Here is a 13,173-nt window from a genome sequence, read left to right as displayed (position 1 = left end):
TTGATTAAAATGACTATCAATATCAGAGAGATAATTGTGGATTCTTTATAGCACAGAATTAAGATAACTTAGATTCCATCCAGTATAGTTCATTTAAAATACTTTGACCTGTAACATTATACAACTGCCAGAATCTCAAAAGAACTGCTTTATGGTTCATTAACATTTTATATAGTGCCACTGCAGGAATAAGTAATAGACATTTGTTCAGTAGTTTCACATGTTCCAAGAGTAAGCACCTCACATATCTTAACTAAACCTCAGAATATGCCTATAAGGGAGGTACAATTACTAGCCCCATTTTTAAAATGCAGAAGCTGAGACACATAGAGGTTAAGTGAATTGTGCAACGTTACACAGCCAGTCAGTCAAGAAGCCTGAATATGATTTGCTGTTTTTGAATTTTCATCATACACATACATATATTAAAGTAATAATAATTTGAGTCAAATTATATTTTAAGATGAATATATCCTTTTAAGTGCTAATCTATTGAATTTTAAGTGCTAATCTATTGTATTTCCATATTGAACAGTTAGTGAAAATAACATACTGCTGTTTTTACTTTAGTCAGTTCATCAGTTACTTCCTCCCACTTACCGAGATGTTTGGCTGGAATGGAGTGATGCAGAAAAGAAAAAGGAAGAATTAAATAAAATGGAAACCAATAAACCACGTGATCTTTTTATTGCCAAACTTCTGAATAAATTGAAACAGCAGCAACAGCAGCAACAACAGCATTCTGAAAATAAGAGAGAAAACTCTGAAGATCCTGAGGAATCTTGGGAAAATTTGGTTTCGGATGAGGATTTTTCTGCAGTGTCCTTGGAATCAGCAAATGTGGAAGATTTGGAACCTGTTAGAAACCTCTTTAGAAAGTTGCAAAGCACACCTAAGTATCAGAAACTTCTAAAGGAAAGACAACAGTTACCTGTATTTAAACATCGGGACTCAATTGTTGAAACTCTTAAAAGGCACCGGGTAGTGGTTGTGGCAGGTGAAACAGGGAGTGGTAAAAGTACTCAGGTACCACATTTTCTATTGGAAGATTTGCTTCTAAATGAGTGGGAAGCAAGTAAATGTAACATTGTCTGTACTCAACCTCGAAGAATCTCAGCAGTGAGTTTAGCCACCAGAGTATGTGATGAATTGGGCTGTGAAAATGGACCTGGAGGAAGGGTAAGCTGTCATTCAACTCCACCTCAGTGAATGGTGACATTATTCACCTTTGCTTTTGTGATCCAAATGGAATGTGTACCATATATGAGTTTTCACTGTTATTGGTTGATCAGTAGCACATTTCAGGCACTTTTCGTGTTTTCTTTGATAGATGTGATAGTATGCCACTGTCCTGTGAGAAGGATTATCAGTAGTTCTGTCATTAAAATTCTCTTAGAAAAAATATATTAACTATAATAATTGAATATTCAAATATGTTACCCACTAAATTGAACAGCCAAAGAATGTGGACAAACTCAAATTCTACTAAAATATATCTCAAGTTTTTGCAAACCTTTTTCTGTGGAATGTATTCCTGAATGATTTTCATTCTTTTCAGTGAGCAGAAGGGAAAAACAGTATAAATTAAAATGCTAGTATTTTCCAACCCCATATTTTTTTTAAAAATGAGAAAAGTACTTAAATGTCTATTGTCATGCATTTTGCCATGCTAGTATATACAAAACTGGCCAGACCTTAACCAGAGTGACTGCAAAGTATACGAATTAATTAAACTAGTTAGAACTAAATACGATGAATTGCAATTTCATATAATTCTGATTATTTATACTTTGAATTGTTCATTCTGGAGATGGCATATTATATTTTTATCTCTAAACTGGGTACCCCTTCATTAAAAGTTTTCTATTTAGCAAAATTGTCTGGGTTTCTGTCATGGAATAGAGGAGGAAAAAAAAGGCACAGTTTCTGCTCTTAGAGAGTGACAGACATATATACAAATAAGACAATGGAATGACTGAAGGAGTAAGAAAGAAAATGTGATGGGGGATGTTACGTTAAAATTCCACTAGGCACTACTAGTATGATACTAGCTGCTTTTTAATGACAGCAAATTTTATGAGATCTTAGTAGAAAAGTAGACCAAATTATAGAAGCTGCTTAAAATTTCATTCCTGAGTACCTCAATATTTTGCTTCATGATTATTTAGGAAGAAATTAATTCAACATTTATTAATGTTTTAATAATCATATTAATGGTATTTAAAGAAGGTGACCAGTTTTTTTCTCAACATCTTGAAAAGCGCAAAAATTTTGGGGCTGGGTATGGTGGCTCGTGCCTATAATCCCAGCACTTTGGGAGGCTGAGGTGGGGGGATCACCTGAGGTCAGGAGTTTGAGGCCAGCCTGGCCAACATGGTGAAACCCCATCTCTACTAAAAATACAAAAATTACCCGGGCGTAGTGGCATGCCCTTGTAATCCCAGCTAAGTGGGAGGCTGAGACAAGAGAATCATTTGAACCCAAGAGATGGAAGTTGCAGTGAGCCGAGATTGCGCCACTGCACTCCAGCCTGGGCGACAAGAATGAAACTCCATTTGAAAAAAAAAAAAGTTTTTCTGTTCAAATTTGCCAAAATATAAAATATATTTTATAGCTTTATAGAATTGAAGACCATGGGAAAATGCTTTTAATAATAAATTGCACTGAATAGATTTGCTAATGTATTTATTAATAAACTAATAATTACTAATATATTATTAATAAATTGTACTAGATTACTTACAGCGCTTCATTTAGCAGCAAGATCAGCACCTCTGCTTCCCTTTTTAAAGCTTGTTTCCCATATTACTCATGAGAATCTAATCAAGGCCCTGTGTTCTCCCTTTAGAATTCTTTGTGTGGGTATCAGATCCGGATGGAATCTCGAGCTTGTGAATCTACTAGGTTACTCTATTGTACAACAGGGGTTTTGCTAAGGAAACTTCAAGAAGATGGTCTTCTAAGTAATGTGTCTCATGTTATTGTAGATGAGGTGAGTGGATTCTATAGTTGTATTCAAAAATTTGAAATATTTTTGTATTAAAAAGATGTTACTCCTAATACTAGATAACATTTTCTTTATACTTACTAAATTATTATATACTTTACATATAATAATTTCTTGTAACAAATGTATCTCCTGTTGGTTTAATAAATACTACGTAATATTTGCTATATGCTTAATGCTGTTCAAACTGTTATGTATAGCATATGTGTGTGTAGGACAGTAGGCAGTGAATTCATTTAATTCTTATAGTAACCCAGTGAAGCAGATATCGTTATTTTAAACTGAGGTACAGAGAGGTCATACAGCCTGCTCAAGTGTTCATAGGCAGTAATTTCTGTAGCTGGAGGTTCAACCCCAAGCAATTTAGCTTCAGTCTGTATTCTTAACAGTATACTGCCTCTCAACTACTACATTTAGTTGTTAAAGAATCTGCTGTAATTCTTAAAAAAACAAGAAGTCTTCGTCACTATATCACTTTATTGGTAGATATACCTCAACGTGAATCAAATTTGAATGCACACTTACACTGAAGTATGCTACAAGTTTCTCCTTATAATTATTTTAAATGCCATAGGAGCCTAGTGTATATAAACTAATTTGCTTGTGTATAATTTTTCAAGAACAGATAAGATATATACCATTCGTGTTATTCAGAAAATGAAATTAAAAATCTCCCCAATATAAAGTTTTTGTAAATGTCGTTAATTCACTAAGTTCAGAAAGCAATAGTGAAAGTTCATTCATTCATTGATTTTTAATTAATAGACTATATATAGTTGGGTTATTTTCCTCCTTTTTGTTAGAAATTATTAGAAGCATAGAAAGGTAGAAAAATGAAAAAGTATGATTTCATGATTCAGAAAAAAAAAATGTTAATCTTTAATTTGTATATTTATATGTGTATATTTAATATGTGTATTTATAATTCTTTCACATTAGTCAACAAAAACCTTTTTTTTTTTTTTTTTTGAGACAGAGTCTCGCTCTGTCACCAGACTGGAGTGCAGTGGCGTGTTCTTGGCTCACTGCAACCTCCACCTCCTGGATTCAAGGAATTCTTCTGCCTCAGCCTCTTGAGTAAGCTGGGACTAGGCGTGTGCCACCACGTCCACCTAATTCTTGTATTTTTGGTAGACGGTGTTTCACCATGTTGGCCAGGCTGGTCTCAATCTCCTGACCTCATGATCCGCCCATCTCGGCCTCCCAACGTACTGCGATTACAGGCATGAGCCACCATGCCTGGCCCAAAAACATGATTTTTAAAAGTAGCTTTATACTAGTATATAATTTGGATGGTCCCATAATTTATTTAGCTATTTTCCGCTTGTCAGATAAGTTTGAGTGAAGACATTTTAAAATAACCTAATTAATATTTTGATAATGAATAAATTATAGGAATTTTTATCTAAGGAGTCTTTATTCCTTAACAAGAGAGAACACTGTACTGTTGTTACAGGAGCAACAGATTTGTATGCTCACTGTGTAGTAACAGACTAATGCACTGAGACAGTAGAGTTTGCAGCAGAGAAAGTGTTTAATGGTTGCAGGGCACCAAGCAAGGAGATGAGGAGACCCTCAATCTATCTCCCAGGGGAGTTATGGGCTTTTAAGGGGATTTTGGAAGGCAAGGGATTGGAAAATTGGCATCGTTGATTGGTAAGGGTAAAGAGGATAAAAATCATCAGGATGTAGAAACTGCATTATTTGGGGAGTCAGCTCTTTGTGAGGTCCTTCATACCAGCTGGCATCAGTGGGGTCCTTCACATCAGCTTTGAGTCAGTAGTTTCACTGGTACATAGGACCTGAAGGAATTTCTCAAATGGAAAACGTACCATTTCATAATGTTCAAGTTATCTATAGAGCAGTTAAGGGGAACGATAATCTAGGGTCTATGTGATTCTAGGACAATAGGCAGTGAACTACTTTCTTCCTTGATTAATTTTATAAAGTTTATAGGGATGGTTTCACTCTTATCACTAAGATATCAAAGAGAAAGAGGCTGAATGGCTGCTTTTTTATCTGGCCCACAGGCTCCTGCGGGAAGGGAGTAGAGGTAAGGTGTCACAATTGTGGCTTTGTATGACCAAGATCTGGATTTAATCAGTATCATCAAAGGTCAACATGAGCCAAAATGCTGATTTTTTTCTTTCGTATTACCATTCTTAAAATAAGCTACAATATATTTATAGTGAGAAATTCTTACTGTTAGGTAAGTTGAAATATCTGTAGCAGTTAATAAGTTCTGTTGAACCCCAAGTTATTACCAGAAAATTGCTTGGTAAATATAGATCAGGATGAACTCTAAAAACCAGACCAACTTCAGAAAGTTGTATTCTTTCATGGTTTTGTATTACCCATTCGTAGACACAGTTAACTGAATTGAGCTCCAATGTGATCCCATCAACCTCTTAGACACTGTAGCAAGTAAAAAAAACCTAGAAGTGAAATTCATCATCATGTTAAGTATTTATTGTAAGAGATGTCAGGACAAAGTCCATGACATTATACAGGAACCTCTTTATGAAGACAGTCAGAATAATGCTCCTTCTGGCCTTACTATTAGGAATTGTGTGATTTTAGTTTGTAGTCAGTGTGTGAATTGAGTAGATTTTCTTGATGGCTGATAGTGTGCTTACAGCCAAATTTTCTGCCCATCTATACCAAGTATACTTAATAGTATGCATTTTTATTTGCTCTATTTTATGTTCTATCCTTATTTTTTTCCTTTTAAAAAAAAATCTGGCCAGGTGCAGTGGCTTGCACCTATAATGCCAGCAATTTGGGAGGCTGAGGCGGGAGGATCACTTGAGTCTAGGAGTTTGAGACCAGCCTGGGCAATATAAGGGAGATCTCCTCTCTCCAAAAAAAAAAAAATTAGCTAGGTTTGGTGGCTTTTGCCTATAGTCCTATCTACTCACTTATAGTCCCATCTGCTTGCAAGGCTGAGGTGGAGGATTGCTTGAGCCTGGGAGGTCAAGTCTGTAGTGAGCTGTGGTGGTGCCACTGTGCTCCAGCCTGGGCAACAGCGAGACCCTGTCTCAAAATAACAAAAAAGCCTTATTTGTATAAATTTGTATCTATTTGATGAAGTTTTCCAGATCTATGTCTTCCATCAGATTTCTTTCCTGAGCATCAGACTTAAATATCTAGCTACCATCTAGATACCTTCAGTCTCAGGAACTCCAAACTCAGCAGTTCCACTACTCAACATCTCTCTTCCCTGTTCATCTTGTATAACTTGCCCCTTCTCCTCTCTTCTAAATCTCTGAATGATCCCCAGTCACCTGGTCAAACCACCAAAGTAAAAATGTCTTTAAGATTTTTCCTTCTTTCTCCCACATCCCCTGAATCCAGTCAGCTAGTCCTTTTATTTTGCCTTTCTCAAGTACATTGACTTTTCTCCATATTCACTGGTGTTACCCTTGAAGAGGTCACCATTATTTCTTTAATTACTATAAAAGTCTCTAATGAATTAAACTTCCTGCTTTGTTTTGCTGTCCTCCACCACATTTTCCACATTGTAGCCAGGATTATCCTTTTTAAAATAAAACTCAGACCACATGATTCCTCTGCTTTAAAATGCTTTAATCACTGCCCTTCCTGACTCATTAGGATAAAGTCACAACTCCTTAACCCAGTTTACAAGGCCTTACAGGGCAGTTTATTGAATATCTTACCAGCTTTATTTCTGACCCATCCCCCATCCCATGCTCAAGTCATTGTTTTTGTTTCTCCAGTTTCTGAAAGTTAGTATGATCCTTCTTTCTACCATGAATTCATACACACTGTGTACCTTAACATGAACGCTTTTTTCTCCTTTTTTCATCCCGTTTATTCCTCCTCTTTTTCTTTTCATACTCATCCCTCAGTCCTCAGCATCAATGGCATTTGTCTTAGTAGCCTTCTTGACCATCGGGATTAGCTATCCTTCATATATAATTTCAAACCATCCTATACAGCATCTTCTTACTGCACTGAAAACTCAAAGGAAGAGAACTCTCTTGGTTGCTTTTTAAACTCCAGCATCTAGCACAATGCTGAGTACTTACTGTTAGGCTGTGTTCTAAGGGCTTTGCATTATCTCATTTGATTGTCACAACTCTATGAAATTTGCATTATTTGTATTCTCCTTGGAAGAAATAGACCCAGAATATTTAAATGACTTTCCCTAAGTCATTTAAATTTCCCTAAGTCACACTGTAAGTGGCCAAGAATTGGACCCTAGCAATTGATTCCAGAGTCTGAACACTTAACCCCTACTGCCTCCCTTCCGAACGAATGATAAAACCTGTTTTGTTATCTTGATATACTTTATCCTTTTGTGCTACCTTAAATCTGTTATAAAATAGAGTAGAACTAAGTCACAGTACAGAAAGTTGGAAGATAGAGTCAACAGATACTAAAGTTCTGACAGTATACCTCATCCATGCTCTTCCCTAAAATGCATGTGTTGGAAGAGCATAAAACCCTTTTTTCTGACAGTGATAGAGATTCTCTTGGATTCCTGCTAGTTAATGCCTCTTTTTCTACCTAGTAGATAAACCATCTGTCTTGTAATGGTGACAGTATAGTTTTATATTAGTGGCAGAGATTTAGCAGTCACTCTTGCTTCTAAGTGAAATTTGGGATATACCCTACATCTTTTCTCTTTTTTTGAGACAGAGTCTCACTCTGTCGCCCAGGCTGGAGTGCAGTGGTATGAGCTTGACTCACTGCAACCTCTGCCTCCTGGGTTCAAGATTCTCCTGCCTCAGCCTCCCAGGTAGCTGGGATTACAGGTGCACACCACCGTACCTGGCTAATACTTGTATTTTTAGTAGAGACAGGGTTTCATCATGTTGGCCAGGGTGGTCTCAAACTCCCGACCTCAGGTGATCCGCCCGTGTCGGCCTCCCAGAGTGCTCGGATTACAAGTATGAGCTACTGGCAATAAGGTACTCCTTTTTCACGCATCCCTCAAACTTAAGAGTTGTACCCGGCCTTATCAGCTACATCTGATCTGATTTGCAAACCATCTCCTAGGGTAGAGTCATGCTGTCATGGCTAATCTAGTTCATTATATGATTTTCAGTGACTTCAATTTTAGAGAATGACTTTATTTTCAGTTCTGAAGATCTGCCGTATTTAAAACATACAGCTTCTCCCTCCCTGCACATGTACTGACTGTACTTAGATATTGAATAACTTTTAGTAAATCTGGGTGTCTGATTGTTCAAGCTTCTTACTAGAATTTATACAATATATGATGAATTTTTTTATTCCCTTTTTAAAACTAGGTTCATGAAAGAAGTGTCCAGTCAGACTTCCTACTAATTATCTTGAAGGAAATTTTACAGAAACGTTCTGATCTACACTTGATTCTAATGAGTGCCACTGTGGACAGCGAAAAATTTTCTACGTATTTCACACACTGCCCTATTCTCAGAATTTCAGGAAGAAGTTATCCTGTTGAGGTAAGTTTTCTTTATAATGTGTGTATAAGCAGAAACTGCATTACCAGCAGGTTCTTTCCCTAGGAGATGGGTGCTTATAGTCTGAGGCCAGAACTATTCCTAGGTTCAGTGAGTCGACAGAGGAGCGGGACACAGCCTTAAGAATCAGATGGCTGTTACTGCCTTGCCTGAGGCTGGATAGGAGAGAAAGGAGGGTGTTGACTCAAGACAGCCCTGAGGGCTAAAGAACATAAAACTGTTTTCACATGAAAATCATTATATTCAGATTAAGAGTTGCCGCCCTTCCCTGGTCATCTAATGGTCAGGGAGAAAAAAAAAAAAGAGTGGCTACCTGGCAATAAGGTACTCCTTTTTCACCCACCCCTCAAATTTAGGGTTGTCTTTGAAGCTTCCTTTTTACATATTCTATTCTTGATTCTTACCTTTTCAGTTCAGCTAATATAATCTACTCTTAACTGTTTCACATTATATGTATATATATAAATATATCTCATAATGTAATTTGTCTTGAGGCTTTAGAGACAATCCCTCTCTGTCAACCAAGTCTTCATTCCCAAATAATACTAAACATTTTTTTCATAATATTCTAAATTAGCGTTTGGTGACATTCAAAAGGTGGTGTCCCCTTGTTCTCTTTAAAATGATATTTACTGAAATGAATTTGAATTCACCCATTTATATGCCTTATTCTATGCAGGTTTTTCATCTTGAAGATATAATAGAAGAAACAGGTTTTGTACTGGAGAAAGACTCAGAATATTGTCAGAAGTTTCTGGAAGAGGAAGAAGAAGTAACCATTAATGTTACAAGCAAAGCAGGGGGAATAAAAAAATATCAGGTAAAAAGAAAATATTTTGAAAGATATCAGATAATGATATCCAGGGCCTAACCTGCCACAAGAGTTTCAAAATCATATGGTTAACACAGTGAATTTGAGTATAATTTGATAGATGAGGAATAGATCTGAGAATGAACGAATTTTAAAGGTCGTTTCTTTAATCTTTATTTCATAGACTGTAATCTTTGATTTGTGATACTTTGATTGTCCTCTTAAACTATTCTGGGCCATCTAGGTACACATACAAAATCAAGGACCATACAAGTTAGAAGCAACTTCTTATAACAATTTTGTAACAGTGATCAGTTATTGAGGAGTACATAGTAGTGATTTTTCTCTACTTCATCTCAACACCATAGGTGATCAGGATAGGGCAGGTCTCAAATCTAGATCCTTGTCATTGGTTTTCTTAGCCTCTGTCCTGGCAGGAGCAGGGCAGAGGCAAGATGGTGATAGGTAGATAGTGACAGATAGATAGATAGATAGATAGATAGATAGATAGATAGATAGATACATACATACATACATACATACATACATACATACATACTGAAGCTGTGTAGGGCATAGTTCTTTCTGGGAAGTTCAAATATCAAAAAAACAATGTTATCCTGCATTTTAGCCAGTGGTACTAGATCCAGCATTTTTGTCATATCCATGATATTTCATGCATGTTTCCAATTTGATGAAAACACAGAGTTAAAGTTATCTTTATATTTTTATTAAGCAGATAGACCAAGAAAGCAAAAATTAAAATCTTCCCCTAAAACACCAGAGGTAAAAATTACTAACTAAAGAAAGACTTTAGAAAAGTATAATTATTTCAAAAGAGATGACTGGAATTCAGGAGCCAAAGTACAATGTAGAAGGAATGAGCCAGGTACAAACTACTTATTAAAGTTATGACCTCTCTTGGCCTGGCTGCTTTTTAGTTGCCACAGAATGATGCATACATGATTACAATATGCTTTTCTACAGTTATTTTAGTATGTATATGCCAAGATAAAAAGGTTTTGCTATACCTAAGGGCTGGATGACATTAAATTATAGGAGAGAGATGATACTTTCTGATATTCTCGCCACTACTAAGTATATTCTTTCTGTATCTTAACAAAAAGTAATGGTGACAATGAGAAAAATACAGATTTGATGAATGCAAATACCGCCTTTTTTCCTTCTTTGTCTTACAAAAATACTTAATATTTTTATTCAGCTCCCTCTGGTTGGATTTCTTTTAGGAATACATACCAGTTCAGACTGGAGCAAATGCTGATTTAAATCCATTTTACCAGAAGTACAGCAGCCGCACTCAGCATGCTATTCTATACATGAATCCTCATAAAATCAACCTGGATCTCATTTTGGAACTTCTTGCATACTTAGGTATATTTCTATTTCTAATGGGTCTCCATTTTATTTGATAAAACATTTCTACTATCTTGAGATGTTTTGTTAAAATTTTATATGCTGTTCCTTTTATCTTCTTATTTTGAATATTGTATCTTTTTAAAATTTCAGATAAAAGTCCCCAGTTCAGAAATATTGAAGGAGCAGTATTGATCTTTTTACCAGGTCTTGCTCATATTCAGCAGTTGTATGATCTTCTATCAAATGATAGAAGATTTTATTCTGAACGGTAACTACACATCTTCATTATATTCCTGGTTGTTTTAAAATAGGAAAATATTTGGTACATTAAAACCCTTGATCAGAGTTTTCAAAGTTTTTTCACCAAAGGTTAAAATTGCCCATGGGGAAGTAAGATTTTTTTGTTTAAACATTTCCATTTTAACATGTTATCTACTAAAAATTTTTTAGGTACTATATTCTGCATTTGTTCCATTTTATTTTATTTTTGAGACAGATTCTATCTCTGTTGCCTAGGCTGTAGTGTAGTGGCGTGATTGCACCTTCAGCCTCAAACTCCTGAGCTCAAGCAGTCCTACCACCTCGGCCTCCTGAGCAGCTGGGACCACAGGCGTGCACCACTACGCCCAGCTAATTAAACATTTTTTTTTCATAAAGACAGGGTCTCCCTCTGTTGCCCAGGCTGGCCTCAAACTCCTGGGCTCAAACGAACTTCTCACCTTGGCCTACCAAAGTGCTGGGATTACAGGTGTGAGCCACTGCCTGTAGCCTTCATCTTCTTTTTTTTTTTTTTTTTAAAGGCAGAGTGTTGCTCTGTTGGCCAGGCTGGAGTCCAGTGGCACCATCTCAGCTTACTGTAACCTCTACCTCCAGGTTCAAGTGATTCTCCTGCCTCAGCCTCCCCAAGTAGCTGGGACTACAGGTGCATGCTACCACGCCCAGCTAATTTTTATATTTTTAATAGAGATGGGGTTTCACCATGTTGACCAGGCTGGTCTCAAACTCCTGACCTTAGATGATCCACCCATCTCAGCCTCCCAAAGTGCTGGGATTACAGGCATGAGCCACCGCACTCGGCCAGGCTTCATTTTCTTAAGAAGATTAAGCAGAGGGAATCCTGTGGTTTAAAAGTAAGATGGTGACTCCTGCCAACCTGCTAAATCATGCAAAACTCCAACCAAACTGCAGTTTATCAGCCATATATATTTAATCAGCTGTTTACTATATGTTTCAATAGAGTTTATTACTACTGTAATAAACCATATAAGCCACTTCAGCATTAGAAAGAACATTAAAAAAATTTAATCCTGTTTGCATAGTTTGTTTATATTCTCTGTGATGCGTGTATATGAGGTTTCATTGTACAATTCTGTAAACACTTGTGTATGTTTAAATTTTTTCATAGTAAAAAATCTTAAAGTTGCTTGCTATATGCAAATAAATTTTGTTGTTCTTTGCAGTGTCTTCTAAAGAGAAACCCTTGCTAAGAACTATGATTTTAACTTTCAGATATAAAGTGATAGCTCTGCATTCTATTCTTTCAACCCAAGATCAAGCTGCAGCATTCACACTTCCTCCTCCAGGAGTCAGGAAGGTAAAATTTAGTACAGCAAATGTATATGTGATACACCTGAGAGTATTTTATGAATGCAGTATAACTTTTTATCATCAAAGACAGTTGTTAACATTAAGTGCTTGATGTGCACTGCCAACTCCAGGTGTTCTGCGCCTTACCATCATCAGAAGTGAACCCAATGTTACAATTCAAGCATTTGTATGTTTACATTATGTGCTGTTTAAGGGAGAAGACTTCATTGAGAGAGTGCTAGTTGAAAAATATGGTATGGATGTTGCCTGTTGAGGGAAAAAAGTCACAACTTTTTCCCGAGAAGGCATCACAAAGGAGATTGGATATTAGGCATCACAAAGGAGACTGAATATTTAAATCCTGGGAGTATTCTTGTTGTTCTCTAGGCAGATCCTCTCTGATGATTTTTCCTGTACATAAACCATTAGGTAGGTCACAAAGCTAATAAGTAACAGAGCCAGTACAACAACCTAGTTCTTCTCATTAATGTGATTTTTTTTTCCCCTAATAATAGTGAAGGGCTGTGCTCAGCTGTCTTCAATCTCTACCCAGTTTCCCATTCTACTTATGTTTTTTTTGTTTTGAGACGGAGTTTCAAAACAACACTCCAGCCTTGTTGCCCAGGCTGGAGTGCAATGGCACAATCTCAGCTCACTGCAACCTCCTCCTCCCGGGTTCAAGTGATTCTCCTGCCTCAGCCTCCTGAGTAGCTGGGATTACAGGCACCTGCCACCAAGCCTGGCTAATTTTTGTATTTTTAGTAGAGACAGGGTTTTGCCAGGTTGGCCAGGCTGGTCTCAAACTCCTGACCACAGGTGATCCTCCCGCCTTGGCCTCCCAAAGTACTGGGATTACAGGTGTGAGGCACTGCGCCCAGCCCTACTTATGTCGTTTTTAAGATGATTGACTAGAATTAGGG

At 36.8% G+C, this 13,173-nt stretch overlaps 1 protein-coding gene across 3 annotated transcripts in view; it reads left to right on the top strand.

Moving 5' to 3' along the window:
• The window catches only part of DHX29 (DExH-box helicase 29), a 53,582-nt gene that overhangs the window by 23,311 nt on the left and 17,098 nt on the right, over nucleotides 1–13,173 (top strand). For all 3 annotated transcript variants that reach the window (XR_002522548.2, XM_003899676.5, XM_009208416.4), the window contains 7 exons: nucleotides 571–1,179; nucleotides 2,849–2,992; nucleotides 8,284–8,460; nucleotides 9,158–9,298; nucleotides 10,537–10,681; nucleotides 10,817–10,934; nucleotides 12,176–12,260. Coding sequence is in view for 2 of the 3 variants with exons in the window: in XM_003899676.5 (XP_003899725.2) it covers nucleotides 571–1,179; nucleotides 2,849–2,992; nucleotides 8,284–8,460; nucleotides 9,158–9,298; nucleotides 10,537–10,681; nucleotides 10,817–10,934; nucleotides 12,176–12,260 (1,419 nt within the window). In the remaining variant the exon portion in view is untranslated. The remainder of the gene's footprint in view (nucleotides 1–570; nucleotides 1,180–2,848; nucleotides 2,993–8,283; nucleotides 8,461–9,157; nucleotides 9,299–10,536; nucleotides 10,682–10,816; nucleotides 10,935–12,175; nucleotides 12,261–13,173) is intronic.

Source organism: Papio anubis, chromosome 5, assembly GCF_008728515.1.
Source record: "Papio anubis isolate 15944 chromosome 5, Panubis1.0, whole genome shotgun sequence".
NCBI lineage: Eukaryota > Metazoa > Chordata > Mammalia > Primates > Cercopithecidae > Papio > Papio anubis.
This window is presented reverse-complemented; position numbering and strand designations above follow the sequence as displayed.